Source organism: Haliotis cracherodii, unplaced genomic scaffold (assembly GCF_022045235.1).
Source record: "Haliotis cracherodii isolate W230 unplaced genomic scaffold, xgHalCrac1.p SCAF_17, whole genome shotgun sequence".
Taxonomy (NCBI): Eukaryota; Metazoa; Mollusca; class Gastropoda; order Lepetellida; family Haliotidae; genus Haliotis; species Haliotis cracherodii.
Genome location: NW_027266272.1, coordinates 8,217,206 through 8,238,121, shown reverse-complemented (window position 1 = coordinate 8,238,121; position 20,916 = coordinate 8,217,206). Strand labels below are relative to the sequence as shown.

General features: G+C 41.6%; 1 protein-coding gene across 1 annotated transcript in view; it reads left to right on the top strand.

Moving 5' to 3' along the window:
* The window catches only part of LOC139464870 (growth/differentiation factor 8-like), a 14,573-nt gene extending 4,806 nt beyond the window's left edge, over nt 1-9,767 (top strand). The window contains exons 2-8 of the mRNA XM_071246430.1: nt 3,302-3,492; nt 5,674-5,823; nt 6,782-6,892; nt 7,325-7,531; nt 8,627-8,896; nt 9,273-9,355; nt 9,532-9,767. Of these exons, the coding sequence (XP_071102531.1) occupies nt 3,302-3,492; nt 5,674-5,823; nt 6,782-6,892; nt 7,325-7,531; nt 8,627-8,896; nt 9,273-9,355; nt 9,532-9,654 (1,135 nt within the window). The 3' untranslated portion in view covers nt 9,655-9,767. The remainder of the gene's footprint in view (nt 1-3,301; nt 3,493-5,673; nt 5,824-6,781; nt 6,893-7,324; nt 7,532-8,626; nt 8,897-9,272; nt 9,356-9,531) is intronic.
* The last annotated feature ends 11,149 nt before the right edge of the window (nt 9,768-20,916 follow it).

Below are 20,916 nucleotides of genomic sequence, written 5' to 3'. Positions count from 1 at the left end.
CTCAGATGTTTACCACTTCGGTGAAACCCACGAGCACGGGTATGGTGCTGACAAACCTAGAAACATAATCGGGGCGAACCGGAAATCGAACCCACAACCATAGGTTTCTGGCGTGCCCAAGGGACGCAACTCTGCACATCGAATCTTGGCGCCTAAGACGACTGGGCCACCCGTGCCCCCTAGTTATAGTTAAATAGATATAATCAATTTTAAAAACAGTCCTTTCAATTTTCAATTTCATACAAAAACTCGGAATACTTTCTTTTGCCCAAGTTAAATAATTATTATAAATTTTCAATAACATAATAAAGCTCGGCATACTTTCTTTTTCCCAAGTTAAATAATTATTATCAATTTTCTATATCATAAAAAAGCTCGGTAAACTTTCTTTTGCCCAAGTTTAATAATTATTATATCTATGCCTTGAAATATATATAAAAAACCAATGTATATCCAATATATTGAATGTAATAACTTTTTGTTTTCGAAAGAAATTAAAGTTTTTCCTCAAATTGTTATATACACAAAGCCAATTCAATGTAATTTTAGTTTGTAATTAATCATACTGTAAACATGTACTCAACAACAAACGTTCCTGTCACAAGAATATTTTAGTGTATTTTTCAAACAAGTAAAGTTTGGTTTTCAATATTGTAGTACATGTATGGAATCAAGTCACAAAAACGCAACTGCTACAGAAATGCATGCATTCCATGCAAAAGTTGACTTTTATGCAAGCCCCATGCATTTAACTACCCAAGAATGGGTATAAAAACATGTGCGTTAACGGGATTCCATATACATTGTTAAGCATCGTGCTGACAACAACCACTCAGAAAAACAACAAAATTACGCAATTATTCAACATTACGAAATGCCACGTCTGTCCGAAAATAAGCGTCTGCGAGCCATTGGTATGCTTGAAGCAGGATCGAGTCAACGTGATGTTGCAAGACAATGTATCGTCCACAGAAACACCATTTGGTGTTTATGGCAACGTTGGCAACAGACGAATGCAGTCAGAGACCATCCTCGGAGTGGCAGGCCACGCGTTACCAATAATCGACAAGACAACTGGATTCGAACAACACACCTACGAAATGGATTTCAGCCAGCAACAGACTGCAAGAAGCATCCCTGGCCTTCGACGAATAACTTCACGAACCGTACGTCGTCGCCTCAGATATGCAGGTATTGTCACCAGAAGACCTGCCAGACGTCCCATTTTGACAGGAAACCACCGTCAAGCACGTCTACAGTAGTGCAGACAGCGTCTACGCTGGAGAGCTATGCAATGGGGACAAGTTCTATTCACTGACGGGTCTCGTTTTCACCTCAGCCACAGCGATGGACGGATATGAGTGTACCGACGTCGAGGTGAACGTTACGCCAATCATTGTGTCATGGAAGAAGATCGGTTCGGGGGCGGCAGCGTTAGGGTTTGAGGAGGGATTACAGCCAGCCAGAGGACCCGTTTGATAGTGGTAGAGGGAAATCTCAATGGACAGCGCTGTTTTTTTTATGAAATCACACATTTTCTGAAGTCAGTATGGCAAATTAAACCATTTGAACACTTACAGGAGTCTTTTATCTGTTGCAAACCGAAATTGTTTCAGATTTGGTAAAAAACATAACTTTGCATTAAATCTTATACTCCGATGGCTCCCTCTCAATTCTATTCACTACTACAGCAAAAGCTATAGTTGAGGTGAGGTGAGGTGAGGTCAAATGGGGTTTATTGCACTTGTTTAGCGACATGCATGCACGTGTGTGTGTGTGTGTGTGTGTGTGGCTGCTTGTACTCGTCTGGACTGATTTATGGAGCTAGCACACTGAGATACCATGCCGCAGTTTAACATGAATACCCTACTCGGACACAGTATACTGACACCAAGTCGACCAGTCCTTGTTTTAGCCCCTTAATGTCGAGCGCCAGGCATGGTAATAAAAAGTACCATCTTTTAACGTCTTTTAGTATGACGCGCCCGGCGATCGAACCCCGGACCTTCCGCTCTCCGGGCGGACGCTCTACCACTAGACCCCGGAGGCGGCCCATAGGCTATAGAAGTAACTGCATGGAAGAGTTTTGATCGAGAGGGAGAAACACATCCGGACAAAAGAAAGTATACAAACGCGTTGACGGTGGCTAAAATGAAACAAACATGAAATGGTTATTTCATGATGACGTATTTGATATGGGAATCATAATTGTGTCTTGGACCTGTAATATGTTTGACGTGTTTCGGTTGTAATTATTTATATCAAATCCAATTTCAAGTGTATACTTTGTTTTGGCTGGCAATTGCAATTCTTAAATGGCATTCTTCAATATAGCATGTTCATGCATACACAACCAATTCTGAAGTTGGATTTGACATCAAACAATCACCAACTTTGTTCATCTTTGAGGATATTCAATAATATTTAGAAGAAAGGTGTGTTTTCCAAATGACAGTCAATCAGTTCATGTTTGAGTACGAGGTGAACTCGATGACAGTGCGTAATTTGGTCCCCATTCATTCTGTATCTCCCTTAATACCCAGCCATTAACACCCAGGGGACCTGGGGTCGGGGAACAGACGTCACTAGGCTAATGAGGGGGATTCTTTGTCGACATAATGGGGATCGTTATTGTGGGAAGGGCTCCGACAGAGCTGGATGCCCACCACGACAGACAGTGCGACGTTGATACTGATAAAGGCCGCTTGGTAGTGCTAATCCTGTGAGTCTGCCACTTGTGACGTCTTCTCAAACTACCCGTGAAGAGCCGAGCTTGGTGCATGTCATCGTATCCCAATTGTGTAGTGTAGATCGATGTTCATGATGGCAATCACTGAATCGTCTGGTTCAGATTCGATTACTTACAAACCGTCATATAGCTGGAATATCGCTGACTGGGGCGTTAAAAAACAAAACAAAAACCTTCTAAAGCTAGTTTGTCAATATTTCCGTGTATAGATTTCGAAAATACATTCACTTGTGTTGTTAGATATAACAAAAAAAGATCAAAATTTACTGTACTCAAAGAATGAAATGTCTTGCGTTCATTGTGATTATTGTTTTGTAAAATAGCAGTTTAGCGGTGGCGGTGGGGAAGCCTAGTGGTCACAGCGTTCGCTCGTCACGCCGAAGACCCGGGTTCGATTCCCAACATGCGTAAAGTATGTGAAGCCCATTTCTGTTGTTCCCCGTCGTGATATTGCTGGAATATTGCCAAAAGCGCCGTAAAACAATACTCACTCACTTGACGGAACCCAGGTTGCCTAGATACATGTTAAATATTTGGTCTGTCAATCCCCAGAATGCATTCGTGGAACCGCCGATACCGCCTGCAGCGAATCCGGGAACAGATTCTGCGCAGTCTCGGCTGGACGGAGCCCCCAAACATCCCGGAAGGCCTCATCCGCAACATCACCAACCAATCATACCCCTACACGTTGGTGAGGGAAGAACTGGAGACCCAAGATGACCGGCGCTGTTTCTCTGCTTCGTGTGAGTATAGAAGTTACAAGAATATATACACACATTTAGTCACTAGTATTATACTGTATTCTATTTGTAACACTATAAACTACTAGGTATAACTAGAGGCGCCTGACGGGATCGGGTGGTCAGGCTCGTTCACTTGGTTGATGCATGTCATCGTATCCCAATTGCGTGGACCGATATTCATGATGTCAATCACTGGATTGTCTAGTCTTGACTCGATTATTTACAGACCGCCGTCATATAGCTGCATCAAACAAACAAACAAACCTATATCTACGTGTTATAAGAGCATTGAAACCTATTTAGAACAATAGATACTAGTTATAACTAGTTATAATAATACATTAACATTTTATACAATTAGGTATAACGCTATATACTACTAGGTAAACCGTTATTTACTACTAGGTATAACACTATATACTACTAGATATAACTAAATTTACTACTAGGTATGACACTATACACTACTAGGTATAACAATATATACTACAAAGTATAACACTATATACTACTAGGTATAATATGATATACAACTAAGTTTAACAATATATACTATTAGGTTTGAACAATATCTGTTACTAGGTAAAGCACAACATGCTTCTGTGTTTAACATCATATACTGCCATGTAAATACTAGTTTCCAAATCATTTGATCAAATATGAACAAAAGAACACCGAGCGATTATTGCACTGTAATCCGTGAATTTAATGTATACAATTTTTAAAAAAATCAGTGAAAGGTAATCCAAAAATAAATAGATGCTAATGATTTGTAGAAATTAACGAACACAACAACACGGAACCCTTAGCGATATTTGTTTTCCGAAAACGCTTAGCTGAAGTACAGTGTGAAAACGATTTTGGTCAAGGTAAAGAAAAATGTTAAATTTTATTTTTAAAAATAAAATAAAATCGGTGATAAAATATAAAAAGCGTTTGTCGTTGTCCGAGGTACTTGACAACATGACAGGCAGACAAAAAAAACCCCAAAAAACAGTGCTGACTGTGAAATTCTGTCCATGAAAACAGGGGCGTTAGTTAAAGACCTTGTACCTGTCAAGGCCGTTCGACGTGGACCCACGTGGCGGTAACGGAACCCATTTCTGCCCATGGGTATTTTCCATTCTTAGATGTTTGAGGTATTAAAATGAGAATAGCATGTGACCCTGAATGGAACTTCATTCATTCATAAGTTCGTTGGAACTTTCCAGTATTACCTTGAGCTATGTATATATAGTGAAGAGAGCCCCCCGGGCGGGATAGAGTGTTGCCGAGGAATGAATGGGCCACATTGATTGTATGGCCACAGGCTGAGGCGGGTGGAGCCCATCGTGGCGGATGTTTATCGCTTGTTGTCAGATTTAGATTATGTTAAATTGGAATAATATGTTTGTGGGATTTGCAACAGGAATGCCTCAAACACTAATGTATTAAAGAAAGAATTTGTCTAACATGCATAAAATAAATGACATTTAATGGTCATTATTTCTATTCTGAACGTAAGTTAAATTCAAAAGTATTTTCAAAAATAATAATTCAAAATATATAAGTAATTTAATCAATTAAAAGATAAAATAAACTGAACGGCCGTAGAACTATATCGTACCAATAAGTGAGGAAGATTGTGTCACCCAATTGTTGCTGGGGTACGGTTGAACAATCAGTACGTCAAAAACATTTTAAAAGTAATAGTTGGAAGAAAATAATCACACGAATTTATTTAAAATAACTTTGTGTCAGCGTTTCAGGGCTACTTCTTGCCCCTTCATTGTTTGAATAATGAATAGTCAAGAAGTACCTTGAAACGTTAAGAAGTTGTTATCCATAAAAAGTTTCACGTCTTCATTTCAATTGTACGCTTAAATTACTCGTTTTCGTGGATTAGGAATTCTAAACATGTCTGATGTTGTTTCCCTTTAAAACAAAGCTACAAATACTGTTCAAATTCCCAAAATGTATTAAACGATATAAAGCATACTGATAAATGTTATCAGATTAGAAATATCAATTTTGACGACAATGAATGGATGGAGAATGTTTGTTCTTTAGTATTCGTTACCCTTTTTACATTACACAGAAGTAAACAAATGAAAGTGACACGTTTGTGCTACCATACCATCAGTGGACATACTTTGACAATCGCTATGAGTTCCTGTGACATGTCTTGTAATGGCGTTCTAGGTTCTCTGCCGAGGAACGTCGACCGCCAGTTGTGGGAGGATGAAGAACTCGGTGGTTTCCGTGTCTACACGAGTCTGGCGGCAAGACAAGACATTGTCCCTACAAACCTGCGCCAAGCAAACCTGAATGTATTCCTTCGACACACAAATGGTGAGCATTATTATCATTATTTCTTTGACAATGTAGATCTATATTTGTATTTCATTGTTCACAAGGGACACGGGTGGCCCAGTCGTCTAAGGCGCCATTCGCTGTGCAGAGTTGCGTCCCTTGGGCATGCCAATACCTATAGTTGTTGGTTCGAATCCCGGTTCGCCCCGATTATGTTTCTAGGTTTGTCAGCACCATACCCGTGCTCGTGGGTTTCACCGAAGTGGTAAACGTCTGAGACCTGCATCACTTCGGGCGTTCCTCCCACATTAAGCTGACACGCCGTGATATGACTGGAATACTGTTAAAAGCGGCGTTAAACCCAACTCACTCACTCATTGTTCACAAACACAGCTGTATCTGTTTATAAAAGACGACCGAGAAATTGGAGGGGCTATTTAATTATTAGTTAACCTGAAACTATATACGAACGAACATGTTGTTTTCAGTTAAACCCTGTTAATCCGAATGGTACGAACCGTTTCCGGTTATTTAGTCCGGATTAACGAATAATTGTACGAGTAATGAGCTTGGTCATTGACGCTCCCACAAGTAATCGTCCTTAATGTAAGATGTCCGTATTAACGGGGTTTCACTGTACATGGTTATCTATCGATGCCTGACACTCTCTGACAAACATGACGTAAAAGGCAATGATGCAGTGTAATCCCTCGTCTTGTGGAGATCACATCCGTGGTGTAGTGCAAAGAGCGGTCGATTCCCGGCTGCGACATTCCAAAAGAGGTTAAAAGATGGTCCTTGTTGTTACCCTGACTGGCGTTTGGCATTTAGGGGATAAAACAAGGACTGGAGTCCCGGCATAGCAAATGTAACGCAGTGGGCTAGCACAATAAAACAGTTGCTTGGGCGGACCCGAACAAACAGCCTCGCACGCACGCACGCACGCACGCACGCACGCACGCACAACTTTGACACAGTTTTTGCTGTTCTTCCTCAGGCTTCACATGTCACGGCGAGGAGGTTCCAATGTCCATCAGCGGATCCAGGTTCCTGGTGTCTGTGTACCAGTTCCTCAGACCTCTGAGATTCCAGCGATCTCGGAACAGAGGTAAGATACAGATATACAAAAACCTGCAAGTTAAGCAAATACTTGAAAAGGTGTTTGCGTTGAAACAACAAAGAGATCGTAATTACTTCCCATCCTATTGTTTTCAATAGCTTGTTCGATCCGTGGAGATCCGGGGTAGAATAGGTCTTCAGCAACCCATGCTTGCCGTAATAGGTGACTATGCTTGTCGTAAAAGGCGACTAACGGGATCGGGTGGTCAGGCTCGCTGACTTGGTGAATGCATGTCATCGATCCCATTTGCGTGGATCGATGCTCATGATGTAAATCACTGGATAGTCTAGTCCAGACTCGATTATTTACAGACCGCCGTCATATAGCTGGAATATTGCTGAGTGTGGCGTTAAACAACCAACCAACCAACCAACTACAGCTTGTTCAATCGTCGATCTAATGTTCCCACTTTGGATTCAGTATTAAACAGGAAACGCTTGCTGGATGCCCGGATGGTGACAACAAATGGACCCACATGGGTGATGTTTAACGTGAAGCAGGCCGTCTCGGAGTGGTTGAGCGGTGAACGAAACAACTTCGGGTTCGAGATTATTGTCAAAGATGAAAACGAGGTCCCGTGCAACGCCATGAATATGCTTGTCCACGTCAACTGCAACAGCCCGGAAGGTAGAGCCATACGTAGAGAATGAACTCGTCTCAAAGTAATGTCACATGCTGCAGAACACGGGGACCCGTGAAGACCCGGGGAAGAATAGGTCTTCAGCATCCCATGTTTGCCGTAACAGGCGACCGCCTCTGTGGTCTAGTGGTAGAGCGTTCGCCCGGAGAGCGGAAGGTCCGGGGTTCGATCCCCGGCCGCGTCATACCAAAAGACGTTAAAAGATGGTACTTGTTGTTACCCTGTCTGGCGCTCGGCATTAAGGGGCTAAAACAAGGACTGGTCGGCTTGGAGTCAGTATACTGTGTCTGAGTGGGGTATTCATGTTAAACTGCGGCATACACATACACGTACATGCACGTCGCTATATAAGTGCAATAATCTTGGACGCGACGTTAAACCCCATTTCACCTCACCTCACCGTAACAGGCGAATATCCTTGTCGTAAGAGGCGACCAACGGGATCGGGTGGTCAGGTTTGCTCGCTTGGTCGATGCATGTCATCGTATTCCAGTTGCCTGGATTGACACGCCGTGATATAACTGGAATACTGTTAAAAGCGGCGTTAGACCCGTGAAGATCCGGGTTAGAATTCAGAAACACATGATTTCTGTAAAAGGCGACTGTGCTTGTCGTAAGAGGCGACTAACAGGATCGGGCGGTCAGGCTTGCTGACTTGGTTGATGATGCATGTCATCGTATCCCAATGGCGTGGTCATGATGTCAATCACTTGATTGTCTGGTCCAGACTCGAGTATTTACAGACCGCAGTCATGTAGCTGGAATATGCTGAGTGCGGCGTACAACAAACAAACAAACAAACTAAAAGCGGCGTTAAACCAAACTCACTCACCACGGAGGTGGTGTTCAAAAGAGCCCTGATTCGGCTGAAATGGATATAATTGATTTTGAAATCTTAATTACTTTTACATATTCAACTGCCATTGTCATTCTTCATCTGGGTAGCCGAGTGGAAAACGCGTTGGGTCATCACGCCAAGAACCGGGTTCGATTCCCGGGTTCGAAGCATTTTCTTTGGTGTTCCCCGGTAGTAATATGCCTGATATATTTCTAAATACGGCGTAAAACACGACTCACTTCAGAGACTGGATGCAGAGAGGACAACTCGGAGCCTGCAGCTCTCAACAGATTCCGCTGGTTACACGAGAACATCGAGTCCAACTATCCATATTTAGAAATCATCACAAGACAAGGCCGACTTCCTCCTCAGTTTGGTCGGCTCCGGGCGAGGCGTGACGTCGGAGCTACGTCATCACCAGTGAGTGACGTCACAACTGCATCACCAAGAAACATCGTGAGATCGGTCGGGATGTGCCAGGGCACAGAAGTGAGGATAGCAACGTGGGAATCAAGTGAGTTGATAAATGTTATGCCTCATTTATTTATACAATGTTAAGGTGAGCGTGACGTTTATTTTCTAATAGGACACATATGGTCTCTCTCTCTCTCTCTCTCTCTCTCTCTCTCTCTCTCTCTCTCTCTCTCTCTCTCTCTCAACGAGCAGTCTCGATCGGGATCGGGGGTAGTCGGGAACTGGGTTGCATGTCATCGTATCCCAATTATGACGATCGATGCTCATGATGTCAATCAGTTATTCAGTTTCGAATAGTTGCAGACCGCCGTCATATAGCTTGAATATTGCTGGGTGCGAGAAACAAACAAACAAACAAACAAACAAACAAACCTTTACCAGCTCGTGTGTAATTTGACGATTGTTATATATTTCAGGCCCCTATGTAATTGCGCCTACATCCTACACGACGTTACTGTGTGGCGGCACCTGCGTGACGACATTCAACGGCATGCTACAGGTAGGTGTCTGTAGTTACCTCAATCTCGGGGAATTCGAGTTGCGTACCTTGACTGGACCAGGATCCACATATCTTCAGTTTATGTTTCACCGTGGTTTTAACGGAATGTACGTTGGTGTAGTTTAATGTACCATGTATAAACATTGTTTATAGCAAGTTTTTATTTCTGTTGACAGATAGTATCGTCACGTTGCCGTCCTACCGAAACACGTCCTGTTATGGGTCTTTATTTTGACGATTCCCAGCGAATTTACTACGGAGAACTACCCTTCACACAAACTTTACAGTGCGGTTGCTGACGAAGTACTGGTCTGCTTCAAGTTTCTTGAATTATGGTTACATTTGAATATGAAAAATAATGTCAGCACTTTATGTCTCAAAACCGAACATTTCGCCTTATTATTATTATTATTATTATTATTATTATTATGTAGTATACATCTTTTGCAAGGTTTCTTAATGGATTGAAAAACAAGACAAGCTAGTATAACTGATATAACACTTGAAGGAAAACTTTGATTATTATATTGAATAGTAATTATTATATCTATATCAAAGAATATCTACCGCTTCGAATCTGTATGCAACAGTGTGACGTCACAATTAATGCAATGAGAACGAGGCAGCAGCGTCGTGTGGGGTCCCGTATGCATCACGTGATCAGGGTTGCCCCATTTTTTGTCAAAACAAAATATTCTTCCATAATAATTGATTCAGGACAGGTTTACCAGTAGCTAATGCATAATACCCGAGAGATTAAATGGAGTTAACATTACTTGATGTGGGATCTTTAGCTTGTTATAAATATGAATAAAGGAATTATTTAAACCTAGGGATAAAATATATTTGTATGATAAATTAAAATTGAATCTCAATACGAACTGAAAGAGGTGTTTTCATGTCTCGTATTCGTATCATGTACCAGTTATCATATCAGTATTTGTTTAAAGTAGGATGTACCTTACGTTATTGCATTTTTTATGCACATTAACACTTATTCCAATGCTTGTATGAACACGTTGCCATGGTTACTGCACTACTTCACTTGCAGCGTGTCACGTGCCATTGTACATAATTCATGACGTAGTTAGGCGGAGTTGCCCAGGCAGGGACCCGCATCTCACGTGCCCACCTTACAATGCAATGATGCGCATACGCGAGCTAGTTTGAGTGATCGAATGTTGGTATGGATGAGGGAATGAGAGTGAGTGAGAGAGAGTGTGGATGAATGAATCATATTGGTTATTCCTTTTCCTTAACAAGGAGACAGATGGCAGCAGTTCTTTTGTATTACATTGTTTATCAATATGAATAAAACATGTGTATATATGATTGGAAACTTGATAGGAGTGGCCAGTATTCGTAATATAGCTTCAGTGCGGGAATATGAAGGAAACGGAATCGGTTTCATCAGAAGCGCTCGTAAATACCCAGCATCAGAATCAGCATCAGCATCATTATTTAAAGTTACCATCTACGTTCTTCCTGACAGCAAATAGTGTGAAGAAGCCTTTTAAAGTTGGAAGATGACACCTTTTATTGATAATTATCAAACGTTGTTTGTCGACGCTCTTCCTGCCTGCAAAACGCCTTAATGATAGGAGGACGTTCTTTAGAAATTGGAGAATGACATATCTTATGGATAACAACTTTTTTATTGTTTCTAATGATGGGGCAAAGAAGTAGTCCTGAAACGTCTTCGTAAAAATAATGTTCCACGTCTTCAAGGAAGTAGCTAAAGCTTAGTCTCTTACCATTTCTTTTTTTTGGATAGAAACAAATAACTCTATTTAAATTGAAAAGGAACCCCAGATTTAGATGCAGAACCTGTGAAAAATCTAGACTTGCTATGGGCTTACAGTAAGTACTGGGAGGAAGTGAAAATAATATGGTTCAGGGACTGTGAGGGAAGCAGTAGTTCATTACTTCATCAGTACTAAATCCTGATGCAAACGGTGGAGGTGTGCCGAGCCGGTTGAGTGAATTTGTCACCCTTTTATAATGCATTTTATTCAATATCAAAAGTGGTGTTTCCCGTATATACAAAGTATATGGGGACGAAATACCGACCATTGTTTTGTTATATGTTTTATTCACATTGTATTTATGCATTTGTTCAAATGTATTTATTTCGTTTAAATGACATGTGATTGTTATAAACCTCTCTGTTAATCCCATTGTTGCATCTCTTTGCCTTCTGTACCCAGTGCCTCGTGTGTAGACTAGTGTAGTAGGTCGTACAGACTGTATCGTGTGTTATCAATGAATGTCGTTATCAAATAAACATCCAGTACATCAAAACTATCTTAATCTATGTTGTTTGTTGTTTGACGCCGCACTCAGCAATATTCCAGCTATGTGACGGCGGTCCCTAAATAATACAGCCTGGACCAGATGATTCAGTGATTGACATCATGAGCATCGATCCACGCAATTGGGATACGATGGCATGCATCAACCAAGTCAGCGGGCCTGACTGCCGTTAGTCGCCTCTTACGACAAGCATGGTCGCCTTTTACGGCAAGCATGGGTTGCTTAAGACCTATTCTACCCGGATCTTCACGGGGTTTAATGTATGTACAAGGTTGTTGGGTAGCCTAGTGGTTAAAGCAGTCGGGTACAATATCATAGTCCTGGGTACAATATGTGATGCCCTTTTCTGGGGGTATTGCATGAATATTTCTAAATGCGGCATAAAACCACATTCAGTAAATGTTCTATGCATTACAACAGAGTGGTATGCAGCGTTGTGTCCCTTTATCGTACCAGGATCCGGTGATCGTGGATTGCTGTCTACCCCGAGAATGAGTGCTGGTGTATAATCGCTATACATGTGCGTGCTTGGTTTTACAACCCATATCACATTTGTCTTTCTTCACACAAAAAACAGGCCGTGGGTTAGCTTAGTGGTTAACGCGTTCACTCGTCACACTGTAGACCCGGGTTCGATTCCCGACATGGGTACAATGTGTGAAACCCATTTCTGGTGTCCCCCGCCGTGATATTGCTAAATATAGTTTTTGCTGGAACATTGCGTAAACGGCGTAACACAATACTCACTCACAAAAAGCAGACATGTCACGGTAACCTGAAATCCTGTTTTGCTGATATTAATCAATTGGCTACGTGATGAAGCCAATATTCATGGCTTCATTTTGGTCGTACATACAACTAAGTCATTATATACGCATGTGACGAGGGTTGAGCTTGACATGGGAATTCAGTTATCTCTTATTGCTGATGCAACCACTGAATCGTCATTGAAAATGCAGCCATGGACCTAGTAATATACTTTGCTTTAATATCCACATGAATAAAAAATTATCAGCAATGGCTGATCTGAATGTGCAGTCATTGGAGGAGTCTGTTAGGTTGTGAATAGAACGCAGAGTCGCTGCTTGTCCGCATTCAATCATTCAATGCTTATTTCTTTGAATTATACAATCAGACAGCCTCCGTGGTCTAGTGGTAGAGCGCCCGCCGGAGAGCGGCAAGTGCAGGGTTCGATCGCCGGCCGCGTCATATCAAAATACGTATAAAAGATGGTACTTGTTGTTACCTTGTCTGGCGCTGGGCATTAAGGGGCTAAAACAAGGACTGGTCGGCTCGGAGTCGGTATACTGTGTTTGAATGGGGTATTCATGCTAAACTTGTATTTATTGTTTGACGCCACATTCAGCTGTATGGCGGCGGTTATGTTAAACTGCAGCATAGTATCTCAGTGGGCTAGCACTATAAAATCGGCATCAGTCCGTACTAGCACACACACACACACACACACGCACACGCACACACACGTACATGCACGTTATATAATAAGTGCAATAATCGACGTCATAGCTGAAATATCGCTGAGTGCGGCAATAAACAACAAACAATCTTCAGTCTACCCTGGCTAAAATGCCCCAGATTATAACGCCCAATTATTACTGGATATAACGCCCAATTATAACTGGATATAACGCCCAAGGGTATCCGAACGGATTTCCCACCTTTAGAATTCCCTGGATATACCACCAAACTTATAACGCCACCGCCACCGCCACCGCCACCCTTCCTCAGAACAAATGTACCAATTATAATGTCAATTGCCTTTGCCAGATGGCCAACCAAAGCACACCAGCTGCTGCAGTTAGGGGATTATTCGGTGAGTGTGCAAATCTAAGTGAGTTGTTTAATCCTTCCTTAAGCCGATTAAGAGCTTAATCTTTTGGACCTGTTTCACTGGAAATGTCTTCACAAATGATTGACTCACACGGTTCTAGGAAAGTCATTGCTCTTTATAAATTGATGTCTTTGCACATGACAGGCATGACTACACATGACTGGCATGGTAACATATGACTGGCATGGCTACATGTAACTGGCATGGCTACACTTGACGGGCATGGCGACACAATGTCATGACGGGCATGGCTACATATACCTGGCATGGCTACATATAACTGGCATGGCTACATATGACTGGCATGGCTAGATATGACTGGCATGGCTAGATATGACTGGCATGGCTACATATGACTGGCATGACTACATATGACTGGCATGGCTACATATAACTGGCATGGCTACATATGACTGGCATGGCTACACTTGACGGGCATGGCTACATATAACTGGCATGGCTACATATAACTGGCATGGCTAGATATGACTGGCATGGCTACATATGACTGGCATGGCTACATATAACTGGCATGGCTACATATGACTGGCAAGGCTACGTATAACGGGCATGGCTACATATGACTGGTATGGCTACATATAACTGGCATGACTACATATGACTGGCATGGCTACGTATAACGGGCATGGCTACATATAACTGGCATGGCTACATATAACTGGCATGGCTACATATGACTGGCAAGGCTACGTATAACGGGCATGGCTACATATGACTGGTATGGCTACATATAACTGGCATGACTACATATGACTGGCATGGCTACATATAACGGGCATCGAGACATATAACTGGCATGGCTACATATAACTGGCATGGCTACATATGACTGGCATGACTACATATGACTGGCATGGCTACATATAACGGGCATGGCTACATATGACTGGCATGGCTACGTATGACTGGCATGGCTACATGTAACTGGCATGGCTACATATAACTGGCATGGCTACATATAACTGGCATGGCTAGATATGACTGACATGGCTACATATGACTGGCATGGCTACATATGACTGACATGGCTACATATAACTGGCATGGCTAGATATGACTGGCATGGCTACATATGACTGACATGGCTACATATAACGGGCATGGCTACATATAACTGGCATGGCTACATATAACTGGCATGGCTACATATGACTGGCATGGCTACATATGACTGGCATGGCTACATATAACTGGCATGGCTACATATAACTGGCATGGCTACATATGACTGGCATGGCTACATATGACTGGCATGGCTACATATAACTGGCATGGCTACATATAACTGGCATGGCTACATATGACTGGCATGGCTACATATGACTGGCATGGCTACATATGACTGGCATGGCTACATATAACTGGCATGGCTACATATGACTGGCATGGCTACATATGACTGACATGGCTACGTATAACTGGCATGGCTACATATAACTGGCATGGCTACATATGACTGGCATGGCTACATATGAATGGCATGGCTACATTTAACTGGCATGGCTACATATAACTGGCATGGCTACATATGATGGGCATGGATCACACTGAAACTCATTGCTCTCCATAAATTAGCTGTTCTTGTCACACATCATAAAGCGTCTGCCTCTAGATGTGAACCAGAAAAAAATCACCCAAAATGCAGCCACATACCCAATGCTATTAAATGTACATGTATTCATGTATGACGTGGTTTTGACTGACAAGAATGACCTGATCATAACGCCACCCTGGTCTTAACGCCACCCTGGCCATTACGCCACCCTTGGCATAACGCCACCCTGGGCATAACGCCACCCTGGGCATAACACCACCCTGGCCATAATGCCACCCTGGGCATAACGGAGCCCGTGGCATAACGCCACCCTGGGCATAATGCTACCCTGGGTATAACTCCACCCTTGGCATTACGCCACCCTGGGCATAACTCCACCCTGGGCATAACGCCACCCTGGGTATAACTCCATCCTGGGCATAACGCCACCCTGGGTATATCTCCACCCTTGGCATAACGCCACACTGGGCATAACGTCACCCTGGGCATAACGCCACCCTGGTCATAACGTCACCCTGGGCATAACGCAACCCTGGACATAACGCCACCCTGGCCATAACGCCACCCTGGGCATAACGCCCAGATATTCCTGGACAAACGTTGGTTTTATAACCTGGGTAGACTGCATCAACAACATCAACACCAATAACCACTTCAAGATAGTTTATAAAGAATAACATTTAAACAGTCAGGGAATACATTCTTGTACAATACACCACAGCAGAATATAAACTAATAACGGGCTAATTGAGTTCCAAATACGCGGGATTCTAAATTTGAGCTGGAAACCCACAACTCCATACCCTCTGGCATTGCTGACATTTTACATTATTGATGTAGATTGTTGCCATGCACATGTGAGTAGTACTAAATGTACACTGAAACCACGTTAATCCGGACGGTAACGTCCAATTGTAATCGTCCTGATTAACAAATATCCGGATTAACGAGTCTTTGTTACGGAGTAAGGTCCCTTTGTATGCATGGAGGCCTTCCAATCCGACACTGCAAGTCGCGCCTTATTAACGGAGTTGGGACCGACGAGGTTTCATTGTATAACCCTGTATACCATTCTCCAAGGTCAGATTGTTGTTGACTGAAGGTCATGGTGCGTCAATGAAGGCCATGGGACGAGCCTGGAGTACAGAAACAGTCTCTGCAGTCAGTTCCCAACAACACAAGGTCACACAGAGACACAGGGAGACACGAGGTCACACAGAGACACAGGGAGACACAAGGTCACACAGAGACACTGGGAGACACAAGGTCACACAGAGACACAGGGAGACACAATGTCACACAGAGACACAGGGAGACACGAGGTCACACAGAGACACAGGGAGACACAATGTCACACAGAGACACAGGGAGACACGAGGTCACACAGAGACACAGGGAGACACAATGTCACACAGAGACACAGGGAGACACGAGGTCACACAGAGACACAGGGAGACACAAACAGGCGGTGACAAAATGACAGAGACATGTGAAGACACGTGGACCTACAGTATGTACTCTGATTGGTCAATGGCTGCACAGGCTAAGTAAGGTCATATACACGTCAGAAGGTCATATGTGGACGTCACGTGCCTCTTCTCTCACAGTGTCTTCATGTCAGCCATTTCAAGGAGTTTCTGCACTTCCGCCGCCGTCGGACGCTTGTTTGGATCAGCATTGGTGCACTTTCTCACCACCTCCCTCAGCTGTGATCAAACACAACAGGAAATATTGGACTTTGAGAGATATCATTAAGATAATAATAATTCATTTAAAACAAATTATTATTAGTACAGAGAATACCGCAAAACGCTGCTTAGTTAAAGCGGTAAGTAAGATTGTTAGTTAAGAAAATTTTAGATTTTTAGATTGAGTTGATGTTGAGGATGTTCAAGCCTATACATATTTTAAATGAAAAAGTTGCTAGGCAACTGACCTTCTCCAGAATCAGTTCCTCCTCCTCGGGCGATAGGTCAAGGCAGATATCATTGACTCGCGTTTGATCTTTGACCTCTATCTTCTCATCGTCGGTGCCTTCATAGCCGATGTTGTCTCGCCCTTTTTTGTAACAGTGAAAACAGTTTAATGTCGACTGTGTAGTGGCAGAAAACGTAGAAACAGTTTAATGTTGACTGCAGATTGGTAGAAACGTAGAAACAGTTTAATGTTGACTGCGGATCTATAGAATACGTAGAAACAGTTTAATGTCGACTGCGGATTGGTAGAATAGGTAGAAACAGTTTAATGTCGACTGCGGATTGGTAGAAACGTAGAAACAGTTTAATGCTGACTGCGGATTGGTAGAATACATAGAAACAACTTAATGCTGACTGCGGATTGGTAGAATACGTAGAAACAGTTTCATGTCGACTGTGTAGTGGCAGAATACGTAGAAACAGCTTAATGTTGACTGCGGATTGGTAGAAACGTAGAAACAGTTTAATGTCGACTGTGTAGCGGCAAAATACGTAGAAACAGTTTAATGTTGACTGCGGATTGGTAGAATAGGTAGAAACAGTTTAATGTCGACTGCGGATTGGTAGAATAGGTAGAAACAGTTTAATGTCGACTGCAGATTGGTAGAAAACGTAGAAACAGTTTAATGCTGACTGCGGATTGATGGAAAACGTAGAAACAGTTTAATGTTGACTGCGGATTGATAGAATAGGTAGAAACAGTTTAATGTTGACTGCGGATTGGTAGAAACGTAGAAACAGTTTAATGTCGACTGTGTAGCGGCAGAATACGTAGAAACAGTATAATGTTGACTGCGGATTGGTAGAATACGTATAAACAGTTTAATGTCGACTGTGTAGCGGCAGAATACGTAGAAACAGTTTAATGTTGACTGTGTAGCGGCAAAATACGTAGAAACAGCTTAATGTTGACTGCGGATTGGTAGAAACGTAGAAACAGTTTAATGTCGACTGTGTAGCGGCAGAATACGTAGAAACAGCTTAATGTTGACTGCGGATTGGTAGAATACGTAGAAACAGCTTAATGTTGACTGCGGATAGGTAGAAAACTTAGAAACAGATTAATGTCGACTGTGTAGCGGCAGAATACGTAGAAACAGTTTAATGTCGACTGTGTAGCGGCAGAATACGTAGAAACAGCTTAATGTTGACTGCGGATTGGTAGAATACGTAGAAACAGCTTAATGTTGACTGCGGATTGATAGAAAACGTAGAATCAGTTTAATGTCGGCTGTGTAGCGGCAGAATACGTAGAAACAGTTTAATGTCGACTGCGGATTGGTAGAATACGTAGAAACAACTTAATGTTGACTGCGGATTTGTAGAAATCGTAGAAACAGTTTAATGTCGGCTGTGTAGCGGCAGAATACGTAGAAACAGTTTAATGTTGACTGCAGATTGGTAGAAACGTAGAAACAGTTTAATGTTGACTGCGGATTGGTAGAAAACGTAGAAACAGTTTAATGTTGACTGCGGATTGGTAGATAACGTAGAAACAGCTCTATGTTGACTGCGGATTGGTAGAAACGTAGAAACAGTTTAATGTTGACTGTGGATTGATAGAATACGTAGAAACAGCTTAATGTTGACTGTGGATTGGTAGAAACGTAGAAACAGTTTAATGTTGACTGCATATTGGTAGAATACATAGAAACAGCTTAATGTTGACTGCGGATTGGTAGAATACGTAGAAACAGTTTAATGTTGACTGCGGATTGGTAGAAAACCTAGAAACAGTTTCATGTCGACTGTGTAGTGGTAGAAACGTAGAAATAGTTTAATGTTGACTGCGGATTGGTAGAAACGTAGAAACAGTTTAATGTTGACTGCGGATTGGTAGAAAACGTAGAAACAGTTTTATGTTGACTGCGGATTGGTAGATAACGTAGAAACAGCTCTATGTTGACTGCGGATTGGTAGAAACGTAGAAACAGTTTAATGTTGACTGTGGATTGGTAGAATACGTAGAAACAGCTTAATGTTGACTGCGGATTGGTAGACACGTAGAAACAGTTTAATGTTGACTGCATATTGGTAGAATACATAGAAACAGCTTAATGTTGACTGCGGATTGGTAGAATACGTAGAAACAGTTTAATGTTGACTGCGGATTGGTAGAAAACCTAGAAACAGTTTCATGTCGACTGTGTAGTGGTAGAAACGTAGAAATAGTTTAATGTTGACTGCGGATTGGTAGAAACGTAGAAACAGTTTAATGTTGACTGCGGATTGGTAGAAAACGTAGAAACAGTTTTATGTTGACTGCGGATTGGTAGATAACGTAGAAACAGCTCTATGTTGACTGCGGATTGGTAGAAACGTAGAAACAGTTTAATGTTGACTGTGGATTGGTAGAATACGTAGAAACAGCTTAATGTTGACTGCGGATTGGTAGACACGTAGAAACAGTTTAATGTTGACTGCGGATTGGTAGAATACGTAGAAACAGTTTAATGTCGACTGTGTAGTGGCAGAATACTTAGAAACAGTTTAATGTTGACTGCGGATTGGTAAAATACATACCTGCACCCATTGTCCCGGATTTGCTGCAGATAGAAGAAATCACACACATGTACATTGAAAGCTTGAGACACATGCAGGCAAGTGTTTGCATCGTGCTGTCCTGACATCCTTATTGAAAATATCATACCCCTATAACCAAGTAACACTTCCTAGATCCATTTTAAAATCCTGGCCACGTCGAAATCAAAAGGTCAAGGATATCTTCATTAATACCACCGAAAGGCAATCCTGTCTTCATTAATACCACTAAAAGTCGATCCTATCTGTATTAATACTACTAAAGTTAATCCTGTCTGCATTAATACTACTTAGGCCAATCCTGTCTGAATGAATACTACCAAGGCCAATCCTATCTGTACTAATACTACTAAAGTCAATTCTATCTGTGTTACTACTACTAAAGTTAATCCTGTCTGTATTGATACTACTAAGGCCAATCCTACCTGTATTAATACTACTAAAGTCAATCTTATCTGTATTAATACTACTAAGGACAATCCTATCTGTATTATTACTACTATATTATAAGGCCAATCCTGTCTGTATTAATACTACTAAATGTCAATCTTATCTGTATTAATACTACTAAGGCCAATCCTATCTGTATTAATACTACTAAAGTCGATCCTATCTGTATTAATACAATTCAAGTCAATCTAATCTGTATTAATACTACTAAGGCCAATCCTATCTGTATTAATACTACTAAGGCCAATCCTATCTGTATTAATACTACTAAAGTCGATCCTATCTGTATTAATACTACTAAAGTCGATCCTATCTGTATTAATACAATTCAAGTCAATCTAATCTGTATTAATACTACTAAGGCCAATCCTATCTGTATTAATACTACTAAGGCCAATCCTATCTGTATTAATACTACTAAAGTCGATCCTATCTGTATTAATACTACTAAAGTCGATCCTATCTGTATTAATACTGCTTAAGCCGATCCTATCTGTATTAATACATTAAAGGCGATCCTGTCTGTATTAATACTACTCAAGTCGATCCTATCTGTATTAATACTACTAAAGTCGATCCTATCTATATTAATACTGCTAAAGTCGATCTTATCTGTATTAATACTTCTCGGGTCAATCCTATCTGTATTAATACTACTAAAGTCAACCATATCTGCATTTATGCTACTAAAGTCAATCCTATCTGTATTAATACTTCTAAGGTCAATCATATCTGCATTTATACTTCTAAAGCCAATCCTATCTGTATTAATACTACTAAAGTCAATCCTATCTGTATTAATACTTCTTAGGTCAGTCATATCTGTATTAATACTTCTAAGGTCAATCCTATC